The sequence below is a fragment of the Protopterus annectens genome, chromosome 1.part1 (genome assembly GCF_019279795.1).
Source record: "Protopterus annectens isolate FY-2018-M chromosome 1.part1, PAN1.0, whole genome shotgun sequence".
In the NCBI taxonomy this organism is placed as follows: Eukaryota; Metazoa; Chordata; order Ceratodontiformes; family Protopteridae; genus Protopterus; species Protopterus annectens.
Window position 1 is genome coordinate 1,770,020,148 of NC_056726.1, and position 14,020 is coordinate 1,770,034,167.

General features: G+C 37.1%; 1 protein-coding gene across 1 annotated transcript in view; it reads left to right on the forward strand.

Moving 5' to 3' along the window:
• LOC122812128 (ficolin-1-like) overlaps positions 1-14,020 on the forward strand; it is a 1,158,126-nt gene that overhangs the window by 291,318 nt on the left and 852,788 nt on the right. The window contains exon 5 of the mRNA XM_044084426.1: positions 3,007-3,042. Within this exon, the coding sequence (XP_043940361.1) occupies positions 3,007-3,042 (36 nt within the window). The remainder of the gene's footprint in view (positions 1-3,006; positions 3,043-14,020) is intronic.

Consider the following 14,020-nt stretch of genomic DNA (forward strand, 5'->3'; position numbering starts at 1 on the left):
TCTTGAGAAAGCAGGCCCTGAGAAAAATGTATGAATGAATGAAAAGCATTATTATTTTTCTTCACAAAACTATAATTTTACCTAGAGAAAGTTACTTTTAGGCTAAAAGATAATTTTTCAGTCATACCTCATAATGTCCCTAATGTTGTAGAATGCCTCTAATTTTTACCCTACATCTTTACCCTGTCCTTATAAAATCATTTGTGTTATGGCAAATTAGTGAGGATTACAATCAGTAATATTGGACACTAGAGTTTCATCCTTCTTAATGTTCAGAAAATGCATGCTTATACAAAACCTGTTGTTCTATCAACTTTTTAAGTTGATTGGAGCATTACTTAAAATTTTATCTAATCCCCCCCCACCAGTAGTTTTGTCTTTGTCTACAATTCTTGAAAAAAGAAGATAGAGATTAATTTTTAGCAAGAGCTTAAAGCCTATCCAACTTTGCCCAACAAGCTGTGAATCAATTTACTCCACTGGCAATCAGCAGGGATTGCTAAACTGGCTGAACTAATTAAGTCACATACTTTATAAGAAGTAGTGCATTGAACTAATCCAAATGTACTTAGCAGTGATATACACATTTGCTCTAAAGATTTTACACTTGAAGCATGCAACTGTGTTAGGCTTGATAAGCATGTTTGTGCAATTACTTCAATAAAAGCAGAATCATTGATTGGGCTATTCTGTTGCATTGCAGGTGGCCCAGATTCCGCTAGAGACCCACACTCTCCATGGTCATTTCTTTGTTGAAACAAAAGAACAGGCTTTGTAGTAATTGCTCAGTGGATGAATGCATGACATTAATACAGTCAGTGTTTAATGGATCCACTAACTTTTGGACAAGGTTACATTTCTTGAAGATTCAACAGGACAAAACACACACTGGTCAAAGCTTCAGCCCAACAAAAAGCCCAAAAGCATTTTTTGAAGGAAGCAAGCCCCATTGCTTCCACACTGCCTAATTTATAACTGTAGAGATCACACAACAACGGAGAAAAGATAAAAGTACTCCCAAACTGGATCCCTGCCAGGAGGCAGACAGACATCATACCTGCAATAATTCCCTATGAGAACCACAGATCAGGAAGTTCAAAATCAGGAAGGAGAATTCAGTAAATTGAAACATCATTCACTCTACTGTTGAGCAAGGTTAGAGAAGCCATATTTTACTGTATAGGGCATGATTAGATGCTTTACCCACCCCCCAAACTGAAGTGAGGTTGTGTGTTTGTAATGGCATCTTTACATCCTTATGCCCCATTGACAGGCTCTGGGAGGGTGAATATATACACAAAAAATACAACTTCTCACAATATGACAACTATTAGCAATACAGATTACCATCCCTAATCCATTCAAGATAACTTTTGCGTGTAGTAACCTTTAAATAATAGCTATCTCCAGAATAATACCCCACTCACAAACACAAGTTTGTTGTCATGAGTTTCACTGAGAAGCCAATATGATTCCCTCCAGCTGATTAGAGATATAAAGGAGAATTAAAGAAATGAGTTCCATGGTCAAATGATCGAATGAATGAACAGTACAAATAGTAGATCACATCTCAGGGGCAAAAATCACAAAGGAGATTGCTAGAGGAATGGATGGAGCCTTCCTGGTTTCATTCATGAAATTCTGTTATTTTTTACAGTTTCATGTTTATGATCTATGTTTTACAGTCCCTTGTATATGATGTATGTTTTGCAGTCTCATGTTTATGATGTAGAGTACTTGTGAAAGTCTACATGGCTTAATATGCCAACTTGCTCAGGGCAAGAGAGACAGAAACATGTACAGAGAGAAAAAGTCATTTTTCTCATAGTACTGTGTACTACTCTTTTTGTTACACTGTAACAACCCACACTTTGAAGGGTTAAGTATGTATGTTGTTCAGTATCCATACTAATGGTATCAGCCATTAGTGATGAAACTAAATTTATCCCAGGTGTCTGTTGACTGTTTGGAAACCATAATAGTGTGTGTGTGTCTTTCGGCTTATCCCAGTTAGGAGTCGCCACAGCAGAACTCCAGTCCGCTAATGACTGGTAGTGGATTTTTACATGCCGAGTTACCAGCCCTGACGCACAACCTTCAACGAAGGCATGCCCCATTCTGTATGTCTTCACACAGAAGACGCTCTAGCTGAGACTCGAACGGGAGAACGTCTTGCGTCTTGTTGTGAGGTGACAACGCTACCGCAGCACCACCATTGCAGTGATTTTGGAAACCATAACAGTGATCCTCTAAATTGTGCAAATTGAACTGCAAGTGGGTCAAGATTTACTAGCTCTAAAATTGTACTATCATGGAGCATTTTTCCTACTGTGAGGTACAACATTTTCAGAGATATTACATACTAAGTTACAGGGATGTGGAGACACATACACAAATAGAGTGTGTGTGTGTGTGTGTGTGTGTGTGTGTGTGTGTGTGTGTGTGTGTGTGTTTGTGTAGGGTGGTTGCTGCCCCCACAAAATTACATTTTGTAATGTATTTGTGATTTAATTTAATTATACTGTGACTGATCGACTGCAACAGAATGTACCCAAAGAATGCATCTTTTATCAATGATACCATTGTCATGGTTTCCTTTCTCTGGTCTGCCTTAATTGGCACAAATCAATGGATAAACAATGACCATAAAAGGTAATCACATTTCCTGTTAGATTTCTTGATACTGAGATAATAATGTTCCACAATACTAATACCCAGCTGCTCATTTTTCAGGCAACTGAGCATTACTAAAGAACAGTTGGTATAGTAGCTGCACTGTATATTCCTAATGTCCTTTATATCTTACATTTTCAACAATGCAGTACATTTTCCTGTTGAGTCCAAATTAATCTAAATTAAATCAGAATCTGCAGCTGAACATGGACTCTTACACACAGTAAAAAGTAAACTGAATACAGCTATTGTCTGCAGTTTATTACTGTATGAACAAAGTATTAATTTTATATACCTCTATGTTTTTTGATATCCCTGTATCTTGCATTTCAGGAGACAGCAGTGGTGTAATAACAGATTGCAGTGCTGGTAAGTACCTGTTCAATTTCTTTATTATTATAGTATAACATGAAATACATTTCTTTTGTGTAACTATTTCTACATCTAACTCTTTGCACAGGTTGTTAATCTATAAATACCATTGTACTGTATTTTGGCTGTAATTGTTATGTTTACTGTTATTTACGCTGTTCTTGCCATCTTAACGTTTCTGTAGCTTTTCTCCCCAGGTCTCTGCTAAAAACAGGCTTCTGGCCACGTTGGGCATTACCTGGATATCAAATGTAAAATAAAATACAATAAAATAAATAAACATTGTGATATACATTTGCACAGCTGTTGGTTCACTTATGAAAAGCATAAATACTTTTCTTGTTGGCATTATGGTGTATGTCTTGTCAGTGAATAATGTAATGCTGCCTTTCAGTTAAGATCTGTGTAGCTACCCTTTCTTGTTATATAAACACACTGCTTTCTCTGTTACAGTAGAATCGCTTTATTACATTGCATTTATGTAAATAATACTAATGATGTTAAAGGTCTCTTGTAAATGGAAGGTATACACAGCAATACATTTTCCACAAAAGTGTATACCAACATGTTACTTTTTTTCTTAAGTCAGTAATTATCCAGTGGCGGATTTAGGCCTTGATGCTGGGGTGCATGCCTCCCCCTTTTTGTTATCCTACACAACCTGAAACCAGAAAAAAAAGAAACAAGCTTTTAGTTTTCTTTTGATTCAAACTAAAAATATAAAAATGTACTGCCAAAACAGTATACAGCTAAGACCATTCCTTGTTTAGTGCCAAATTTTGCATTTCACAATATAGATCATAATCATTTATTTTTATTTCTTTCATAAGTCATGGAAATACAATTAGTGGTGCCAGTCAGGTGAGCCAATGCTAATATATTCATTAGTTCCTCTAAATGTGTCCCCCATCATGACTGAAAAGATGCTTTGAGAGGAGATGACGAGACCACAAGAACAAAAGATCTGGACTCAAGAGACAGAATTTAAAGAAAAAAAAAAAAAGAACTTAAATTTGAAGGGATTGTTGTATGCAGTACATAACATGGTTTCTGTCTCCGTCAGAGAAACTAGCAAAATGGCGGCAGCTGATGGAGATAATTCATGTTACCTTCTTGGGTGGCGAAAGCCAGGGTACATTTTTTGGCTAGGCTTATATAGACCCTAGGGCCAATAGCCTAGTACCTACCTATGAACCTATGAACCCACTGTGGTACTCATTGATAAACTACGGAATGAGGACATCCAGGTATGACCTGATTGCTTCACAAATTCACTGTGTCAGAAATAACCCCTGAAAGCCGGGGTGTTTACTAACGGCGTATAAATCTTGGCAACAAGTTGCAGACTAATTAAGGGGGCAGGGTTGGAGCTGCACTTCGGTCCAAATCTGGAGGCATGAGTAAACTGTTGAGAGATGAGCCTTATGTTAGTTTTATAACTGTCGGGTATAACTTTTCTCAAGGTAGCAGAGTGAGAGCCATAGGGAAACTAGTCATTTTTTCTTCTTGTTTGTTGTTGGAAATAGATCAAGACTTGAAATCGATACTAATGTCTGGGTTTCGTGCTCTTGTTATGAATTTATGGTGCAATGTTTCGAATTACTGTTTAAGCCTTTATATCATATTGTACTGCTTGGTATTTAGTAGTTCTTCTGTTGTGCTTAACTTTGCATCATTACAGTCCTGGATAATGACTGTATGATTTCCCTATGTGTTTTGAATAGTAAGTGCAAAGTTTTTTTAGAAATTGTAATAGACAGAAGTAGACTAGAGTTAAGTGACTTGAGACTGAGTAGTCCAGGCTATGTGACCATGCTCTGACCACTGTAGAGGGTTTCCGTCAGGTTGTTTTGTAACTTGCATAGTGTTTTTGTACATTTACAGTATTGTATAGCAGAACGTCTCCTAAAACAATCTCTTGCTTGTTTTAGATTTTCTGACTTTATTGTTGCTGTATGAAGCAGGGTTCATACTACCATGGGGTAACTAAGAACAAAGCCTAAAATACTGATCTGTTCTGTGGCACTGCCTTTGTAGCTGAGAAGTATAGCATGCTCTGTAAAAATTAACCTGCTTCTTCATCTTGTAGTCATGCATTACAAGAAGACATTGGCAAAAGCCACCAAAGTGGTTTGGATAAATTGCCATAATTTATACAGAGAAGTTTATTAAATGTTTGCTCTAGAGCAGTGGTCTCCAGCCTTTTTTTGCATGATGGTCTGGTTTCATGTAAGACAATTCTCCATGGACCAGCCATCGCATGTGCATAATAAGCAAGCAATAATGCCCAACAGAGTATGAGGTAATGTCTAATTGATGCTCACCCAGGGATATTATGAGAACCGACACCTGCAGCGTTGTGCCTCTGCACCCCTGGAAAGGCATTAATTACACATTAATACACACCTTGGAGGACATTATTGTGCTTAGAGAATGGGTTGTCTGTAAAATTATTGTATTGTACTTACTTATTTTTAAGTAGTATTTTTTTTATTCATGTAAAATAATTGGTTTTCCAGATATTTGAACATGGCATACCTTTCAGATGTCCAGATTTCTACAGAATGTCCAGATTTTGTCTCATATGTTTTGTCCCATCCTCATAAAATGTGTAGTTTTCTTGCAAATCACAGGGGATTGAAATAATTAAATAATGACAAACATTGAGTTTCAGACTTCATATCGTTCAGATAATGCATGCTAATGGAAACCCTGTTGTTCTAGCAACTTTCTAAGTTTATAAGAGCAGGATTTAAAATCTGTCCTTATTTTTAGTCATTTGTCCCCCATTATTTGTGGCTGTGTCCAGATTTCTTTTGCGGAGAAGTTGAACTTGAGAGGTATAGTCAAGAGGCATGCAAACCTCTTAAATGATGCTGCTGCTGTCATGGTTGCTCTCACTCTTCACTCTCTCTCTCTCACACACACTCCCTCACACACACACACACACACACACACACACACACACACACACACACACACACACACACACACACACGCAGAACACACACACACACACACTTTTTTTTAATTTCATTTATTTTTGTTTAACACTTGCTAAACATCAAAAAGCACTGCTTAGCAAGTTTTAAATAATGGCTAATTTAATCTCATCATTCTCTTCCTTTTATACACATACACAGTCTCTTCTGCCTTCACACACACACATACATTCTGCTTTCATGCACGCATTCACTCACACATGCAGACAGAAACAGAAACATATTCCTACACATACATACACACATATACTTTTTTCTGAACAGGCGGGCTCCCAACATAAACTTTTTTTATTCTTTCTGTGCGGCTCGGTACCAAATGATCCACAGCCCGGTACCAGTCTGTGGCCCCAGAGGAATGGTAGGGGCCATTTCAGCTGGTGTCTGTGGAAATAAAAAAAAATCATACACTTTCCCATAATAGTTAGAAATTACAGTGGAATTGTATCTGTTCAGGGAGAAGACTTGGAGGCAGCTGTACTCTAAAAACATTTTCTTCTAACAGAGTAATTCCTGCACTGCCACTCATAAAGTAAAACTGGCACGCTTCTTCTCTTTTGTTGAATGCATGTGCTGCCTGACTTTGATAAGATGGAAGTAAACAATGTTCATAGCTGCATAACAGCTACGCAGTACATATAGTTTCAGTTAAAATTAAATTCCAACAAGTGTCTGTTAATGAGCAAGAACATGTGCAGCAGTGTAGGAATTAAAAAGGAAAATCAGTATGGCCAGTTAGCAAACCATATTGTAAAATGTAAGCTTTCCTCTGAAACCAACTCATCCAACACCATTGACTAAAAGAGCTTCAAAAGCAGCCTGTGGGTCTCTGGTCTTTCACACACTATTAGGTTAATGTGTAGACTGGGGCCAAAGTGTCCACTCCTCTTTCGGGGTCCCTTTTCTACCAGGGGTAGCTCAATCCTACCCAGTTGAGGGAGGCTAGATGTTATAAGCCTCTAACCAGTCTTCACTCCAGATTTATCTTTCCAAGTCTGCCCTTCCACACCCAAAAAAGCATGGCTGCAATTTCTTAGCCTGCACTCCCAACACCTTATTGAGAAAGTAAACATAAATCTACTTTGGAAAAACAGGAAATGCTGCCTGACCCATAGTGTGCTTACCCTTCTAGGGTAGCAAGATTCTGTTTACTGTACAATACTTCTCCTCCTTGCTTTTACATAGTTAGTCCCTGTGTTGAAACAGACTGATATCTAGCCTTTTAAAGTCTATATTGACTACGCAACTTCTTAAAAATAATCTTCCACCCCTATCAACTTCCCCTATGTCTATACTACTGTTTCCCTTTTTCTTCCAAATCCTTCACCCTGTTAAGCATCCTACATTCTCTCAGGCAAGTCCATTGGGCTTTTGATATCTTGGCCCTCTTTCATTAAAGGTCATGTTCAAAGGCACATAGCAGAACTGACCACTGCCTTTGTGTACCACATAGTCTGGTTTATAATACTTATTGTATTTCTGTTTCTTAATGTACAGCAGTTAATAACTTTTAAAAGTAATTTAGATTACCCACAGTGCTTCATTAATTGCTGTTCACAGGTGACATAGTGATATCACTCGGGTATGCTGCCTTTGTTTTAAGACGGTGCTTCATATAGAGTACAATAAACATAAATTTAAATACGTTTTTGAACCCTCTTTTTCCTGGTGTCACTTGGCCATTGTTTGCCTTCAGCTCTCCAGTCCTTCTTTACTGAAAATTAAAGCTGAAGAAAGTTATTAATTGAATGTGAGCCTTCCAGTTTTATCTTGCTTGTCTGAAGTAAGATGAGAGTGTTCAAAAGTTTTCTCAGATTTCTCTTCGAGTGTCTTTTTTTTTTCTTTATCTTTACTCAGTTCACTATCATGTGTTTTTATTATGATTTTTGCCAGCCCTTGTTCCCTTACTGCTGAGTTAGTATTAGTGTCCTCAAACTGTATCTCATGATGACAATAATTTGGGAAACAGGAAACAGTACTTGCTTCACTCTGTCAAAGAAAGTAAGTTTTGTAAATATATTTTTTAATTAACTTGTGCACTCACTGTGAACAAGCACCAATATTACACTCACCTTGATGAAGAAATAAATATAAAAAGCCATTCTTAATCACTTTAATACCAAAACAAAATAAAATTAAGCGTTTTTCGTTTGGGAAATATCCAAACTTCTTCAGATGTAGAGCAAGAACAAGAACAGTCAGCCCAGCAAAAATCCACTCTATATCATGAAGAGTTAATTAATTGCCTGCAAGTGGATCACAGCTTTACCAGCATAGTACAACAGCTGGAGAGGCTTAAGTCCACAAAGGTCAAGAAACTTCAAAGGGACTTAAAAGCCTATGCTGAAGGGAAAGCTTTTCCTGAACCTCCAACCTCCTAGGTCTCTACAGAAATATATAATAAACATAACCAGAGACCAAGCATGAATCTAAACAGTTATGTTGATGGACAAGACCAGCGGGAGTCTGAAACTAGTACATTTGGTGAACAACATAACACTCGTAGTGCTAACTTTATAAATACAAATTCTGGTTTGGGGAATGTGCAAGATACTTTTGATGATAGAAATGAGAACAATTTTCACAATAACCAACCACAACAGTTTCAAAAAAACTTCCGGGGGGGAGGGGGAGAAAATGGAACTGGAATTCAATGCAGTCCAGGAGGGTGTACAATGCACGCAGCAACAAGAGATCTTAGGTTCAGAAGTGGACAACCCAGCAGTCCAGGAGGGTGTACAACACATGCAGCAACAAGAGATCTTAGGGTCAGAAGTGGACAACCCAGCAGTCCAGGAGGGTGTACAATACACACAGCAACAAGAGATCTTAGGTTCAGAAGTGGACAACCCAGCAGTCCAGGAGGGTGTACAACACATGCAGCAACAAGAGATCTTAGGTTCAGAAGTGGACAACCCAGCAGTCCAGGAGGGTGTACAATACATGCAGCAACAAGAGATCTTAGGTTCAGAAGTGGACAACCCAGCAGTCCAGGAGGGTGTACAATACATGCAGCAACAAGAGATCTTAGGTTCAGAAGTGGACAACCCAGCAGTGATGGAAGCAGTTCATCAATGTAGGACAACTGTAAATAAAAAGGTGATTTCAAAGTGTTTAATTACACTGAGTATCCTATTGATGAACAACTAGTGGAACTTTTTGCAAAAGGAGTGACATTTGTACCTACAAACAAAAGTAATTTATCTGAATTATTGATTGATTTCAGATTTTTTACTAGAAAATTAAATTTAACAGTCCTGTTGGGTAATTCTGTTTATAGTAATCAAGAATTAAGAGTTGCTAGCACTTTTAACCCCCCTGTTAATCCCTTAGTTGGTATGTTTGAATTGTTATGTGAACTTGAACTTCGAAAGTTGGTCTGTTGCAGTAAAAAAGTGTTTGTAACCCTAATATTTCTCTTGAAGAAATACAGTTGTTTTCCAATTTTAGGAGCCTTCCTATTTGCATCATGCAACCGGATAAAGGGGGTGGACTGGTTGTCATGGACATACTACATTACAACAACAAAATGAATCAGTTATTAGAGAAGGATACTTATGTGGAGGTCAGTTTAAATGAAATGAATATAGCTTATAACAGGATCAAAATGTTTATTAATGATTTATTTATTGATGGTTTAACTGACATTAATCTTAATCATTATTTGTCCATGCCAGCACCCAGGATTCTCTTACTTTTTGGCATTCCCAAGATCCACAAGGGGACCTCGGATCCACCTATGCACCCACTTGTGGATGCCAGGCAATCCATTATCTACCCATGTGCTAAAGTAGTGGATTCCAGCCTTAAGAAATTTGTCAGCAAGGAGACCCAGATTTGCTGGGATTCATGATCCTTTTTGGAACAAATTAGTGCCTTGGCATACAAAGAGGAAAATAATTTCCTAACAGCGGATGTTTGCAATCTCTATTCATCCATCCCCCAGGATATAAGTACAGAATTGGTACTAGAATGTATTAGGTCTAGGGGAGCTACAGAAAATGAGTTATGTCTTATTGAGGACCTTTTGGGGATCATCTTGAAAAACAATTACATTCTGTTTAATGACAAGTTTTACCTCCAAAGGATAGGAGTGGCAATGGGGTCCCCTTGTGGAGCTAGTTTTGTGAATTTGGTTATGGCCTCTTGGGAATCAAATTATGTATTTACTAGTCAATGGATGAAAAACATTGTTTTTTTATACTAGATTCCTGGACAATATTTTTATGATTATTGATGGTGATATGACCTTGGCTACCAATATTGTTGATTTTTTCAACAGTTCGGTTGAGTTTCTGAGGTTTACCAAGGATTATCAGGAATCTTCAGTACATTACTTGGATGTGGAACTTAAACAAATATTCAGGAATCAAAATACACTGCAAAGATTTATAGAAAGAGCACTTATTCAAACTCTTTTTTGCATTTCCCTGGTGCACATCCTTTACAACAGAAAAAATCTGTTGTTAAGGGACAATTGGTTTGAGCAGCTCGGATGGTTTCTGGTGAAGTTGACTTTCAACAGGAATGTTTAAATCTTAGGAATATGTTCCTTAACAGGGGTTGCCCTTTCAAATTTTTGGTTGGCATTATAAATGAAGTCCAGTTAAAAAAGGTCCAAGGTGTATACAAGCCTATTTTGAACAACTGTCCTATAAATGAATCATTTAATATAGGCACCTTGAGTCCTCCCCATACAGATGTGGTCAATGAACTAGGGGAAGAAAGGAATCATCAGAACAGGACCTTCTCAATTTAATTTGTTGTTACATACAGCCCTGAGGCTGAGGAGATTAGGTCAATAGTTAAAAAATACTGGCATCTCTTCTCAGTGGATAAGGAGATCTCTGCTAAATTGGGGGTATCTCTGACTATTACATATAGGAAGGGACAGAACCTAAAGAAGTTGATGGAAACTACCATAAAACCATCCAATAGGCCCGTAGGAATCTATAGGTGTGATGCATGCAGAGATTGTATTTATATTGAAACAGCTGAAAAATTTCAAGTAAGGAACTATAATTTTTATACTAAGGGCAAGTTCAATTGTAATTCCAGGTCAGTGGTATACCTTGCACAGTGCAATGCCTGTCTGGCTTTCTACGTTGTAAGACCGATCGTAGATTGCGTGACAGGATTTACGAGCACATCTATGCTATTGGTAAACAAAAAATGGATAATGCCTTAGCTAGGCACTGTAAAGATAACCATGGCCATGGTTTTAAATTTAGAGTCATAACACAGGTAGCTGCACATGAGAATGTGAGGTATTTAGATAGTAACATTGTTAAGTTACACCTCGAAGAACATGAATTGAAATGGCAGTTGTTACTAAACTCCTGTGCCCCCCAGGTATCAATGAAATTTATTCTTTAGCAAGTATATTAAAATTAAAAAGATTGCTTAGGTAAAAATGTTTTAGGTGATTTCCTAGGTATTTTTACATACTATTTGGTTGGATGGTTGGTTATTTATTTTGTTTTATTTTATTGACAAAGTATTAATATGATATAATGAAGTTATGAATTAAAAATTTTTTATATTATGCTTTTATATACCTTGTTTTGTATTTATTATGTTTTCATACATAGTAATTAGGTCAGAGATGGATGTTAGTTTTATTATATTTATTCTTAGCAAAAGTAATAATTTCTATTGTGTCATGATGTTTGTAAAGTCTTGAAGTTTTTAGGTTCATTTTGGTCTTGTTAGCAAAACAATGCAACTGTGAAGTGTTATTTTAAATGAGTGCTGTGATCCACTTGTAGGCAATTAATCAATTAACTCTTCATGATATAGAGTGGATTTTTGCTGGGCTGATTTTTTTTGTTTTTGCTCTACATCTGAAGAAGTTTGGATATTTCCCAAACGAAAAGCGCTTAATTTTATTTTGTTTTGGTATTAAAGTGAATAAGAACAGCTTTTTACATTTATTTCTTCATCGAGCTGAGTGAAGTGTTGGTGCTTGTTCACAGTGTGCTCTTTTCTTCAGTTTTTAATTTGTCAGTTCATTTTTTTAACTTGTGCGCTCGCTGGAATTGTACCAATATCAGATTGGCATTTTTAATTTTTGTTAATGGAAAGACTAGGCACCACTGACCTTTACATATGATCAGTGCATGGCATAGAAGTATGAATTTTTTACCTGTTTTATCACATTACACTATCAGTTTCTTTTTCCTTGACTCTTAAAAAAGCTGTGAAAGAAAGTGGTGGTTGCCCTTTGATATTTTTGGAGCTAAACATGAGGCACTTAAATGCAGTCTTCCCAAACCCCAGAGACCTACCAGACATTCCACATGTGAAAATTATTCTCAGTGAGCCTAAAAGCACAGAACAGAAACACGTAATACTGTACATACAGCCACATCTCGTGGAACCTTGACTATCAAGCCCAAAAGGTAAACCAATACACTACCCAGGACTCCAGTTAGAGGGGACTCCATTGTATGATATACTGATACCCCACTCACCAGACTGAACATGGAAAAAATAGCAGTCATTTGCCTACCAGGGGATGAGATCCACCAAATTACGCACACATTCAAGTTATTGCACCCCAGGTACCAGTATGATTCAGTCAGAAGTGCAGCTGGCTCAACCAATGCCATGTTCTGGTACCATATACCAACACCCACCCACCCCTTCAGCTCTTCAAATGAAGAGCAAAAAAAAAAAATACTCCTACTGGTATACCAATCAGATGATCAAATGCACAACACACCCTTCCTGCCTAGCCATTAAGGTTCCATTTCTGTGCCTTGCCGTTTCTATATCTCTATCTTTTTTTTTTTAAACAAAATTATCTTGTTATAAACTGTAGCAAACTGCTTGCTGCAGTTTCTACAACTTATACCCTGCCTGCATTACAGTAATCAGGTTTTAGTTTAAATAAGCTGATCTGATTTTTTTTTTGTTAACTTGTAGACTGTAGCAAACCACACAAAGAGTACTATAGTGCTCAGGTTTGATCTGAAAATGCAATACCCAAGAAATAATGCCTGACAGGGTGTGTGTTAATGTGCAATTAACGCCCACCCAGGAAGCACGTTAAATACACATTAAAACAAACCCTGGAGGGGATTATTGCACTTAGAGAATGGGCTGTCTGTAAAATTGTTTGATTGTCTGGAACAAGCTTCCTAGGACACTCCCATCTCTCTCATCTACTTCTCTCTTTAAGAAACACCTCAAAGAACGTCTTAAAAACTCATTGGCTTTGTCCCTGTTCTAAACCTGACTGAACCATACTTTTCCCCTTATTTTTTAATCTATAGAACCTATCTTTTTTTCTAGCCCTTGTATATTTCTTTTACTGCCTTTTTCACTTTTTTCCTTCTATGACTTACAAATGACTTCATTAGAACCTTAAGTGTACCTGTTACATTGTAACTTAAACCTATGCAAACACTCTGTACTACCATTCTTAGACACATTGTAACTTAAACCTATGCAAACACTCTGTACTACCATTCTTAGACACATTGTAACTTAAACCTATGCAAACACTCTGTACTACCATTCTTAGACACATTGTAACTTAAACCTATGCAAACACTCTATACTACCATTCTTAGACACATTGTAACTTAAACCTATGCAAACACTCTATACTACCATTCTTAGATACATTGTAACTTAAACCTATGCAAACACTCTATACTACCATTCTTAGACACATTGTAACTTAAACCTATGCAAACACTCTGTACTACCATTCTTGGACACATTGTAACTTAAACCTATGCAAACACTCTATACTACCATTCTTCTTAGACACATTGTAACTTAAACCTATGCAAACACTCTATACTACCATTCTTAGACACATTGTAACTTAAACCTATGCAAACACTCTATACTACCATTCTTAGACACATTGTAACTTAAACCTATGCAAACACTCTGTTATCATTCTTCTTAGACACATTGTATCTTAAACCTATGCAAACACTCTATACTACCATTCTTAGACA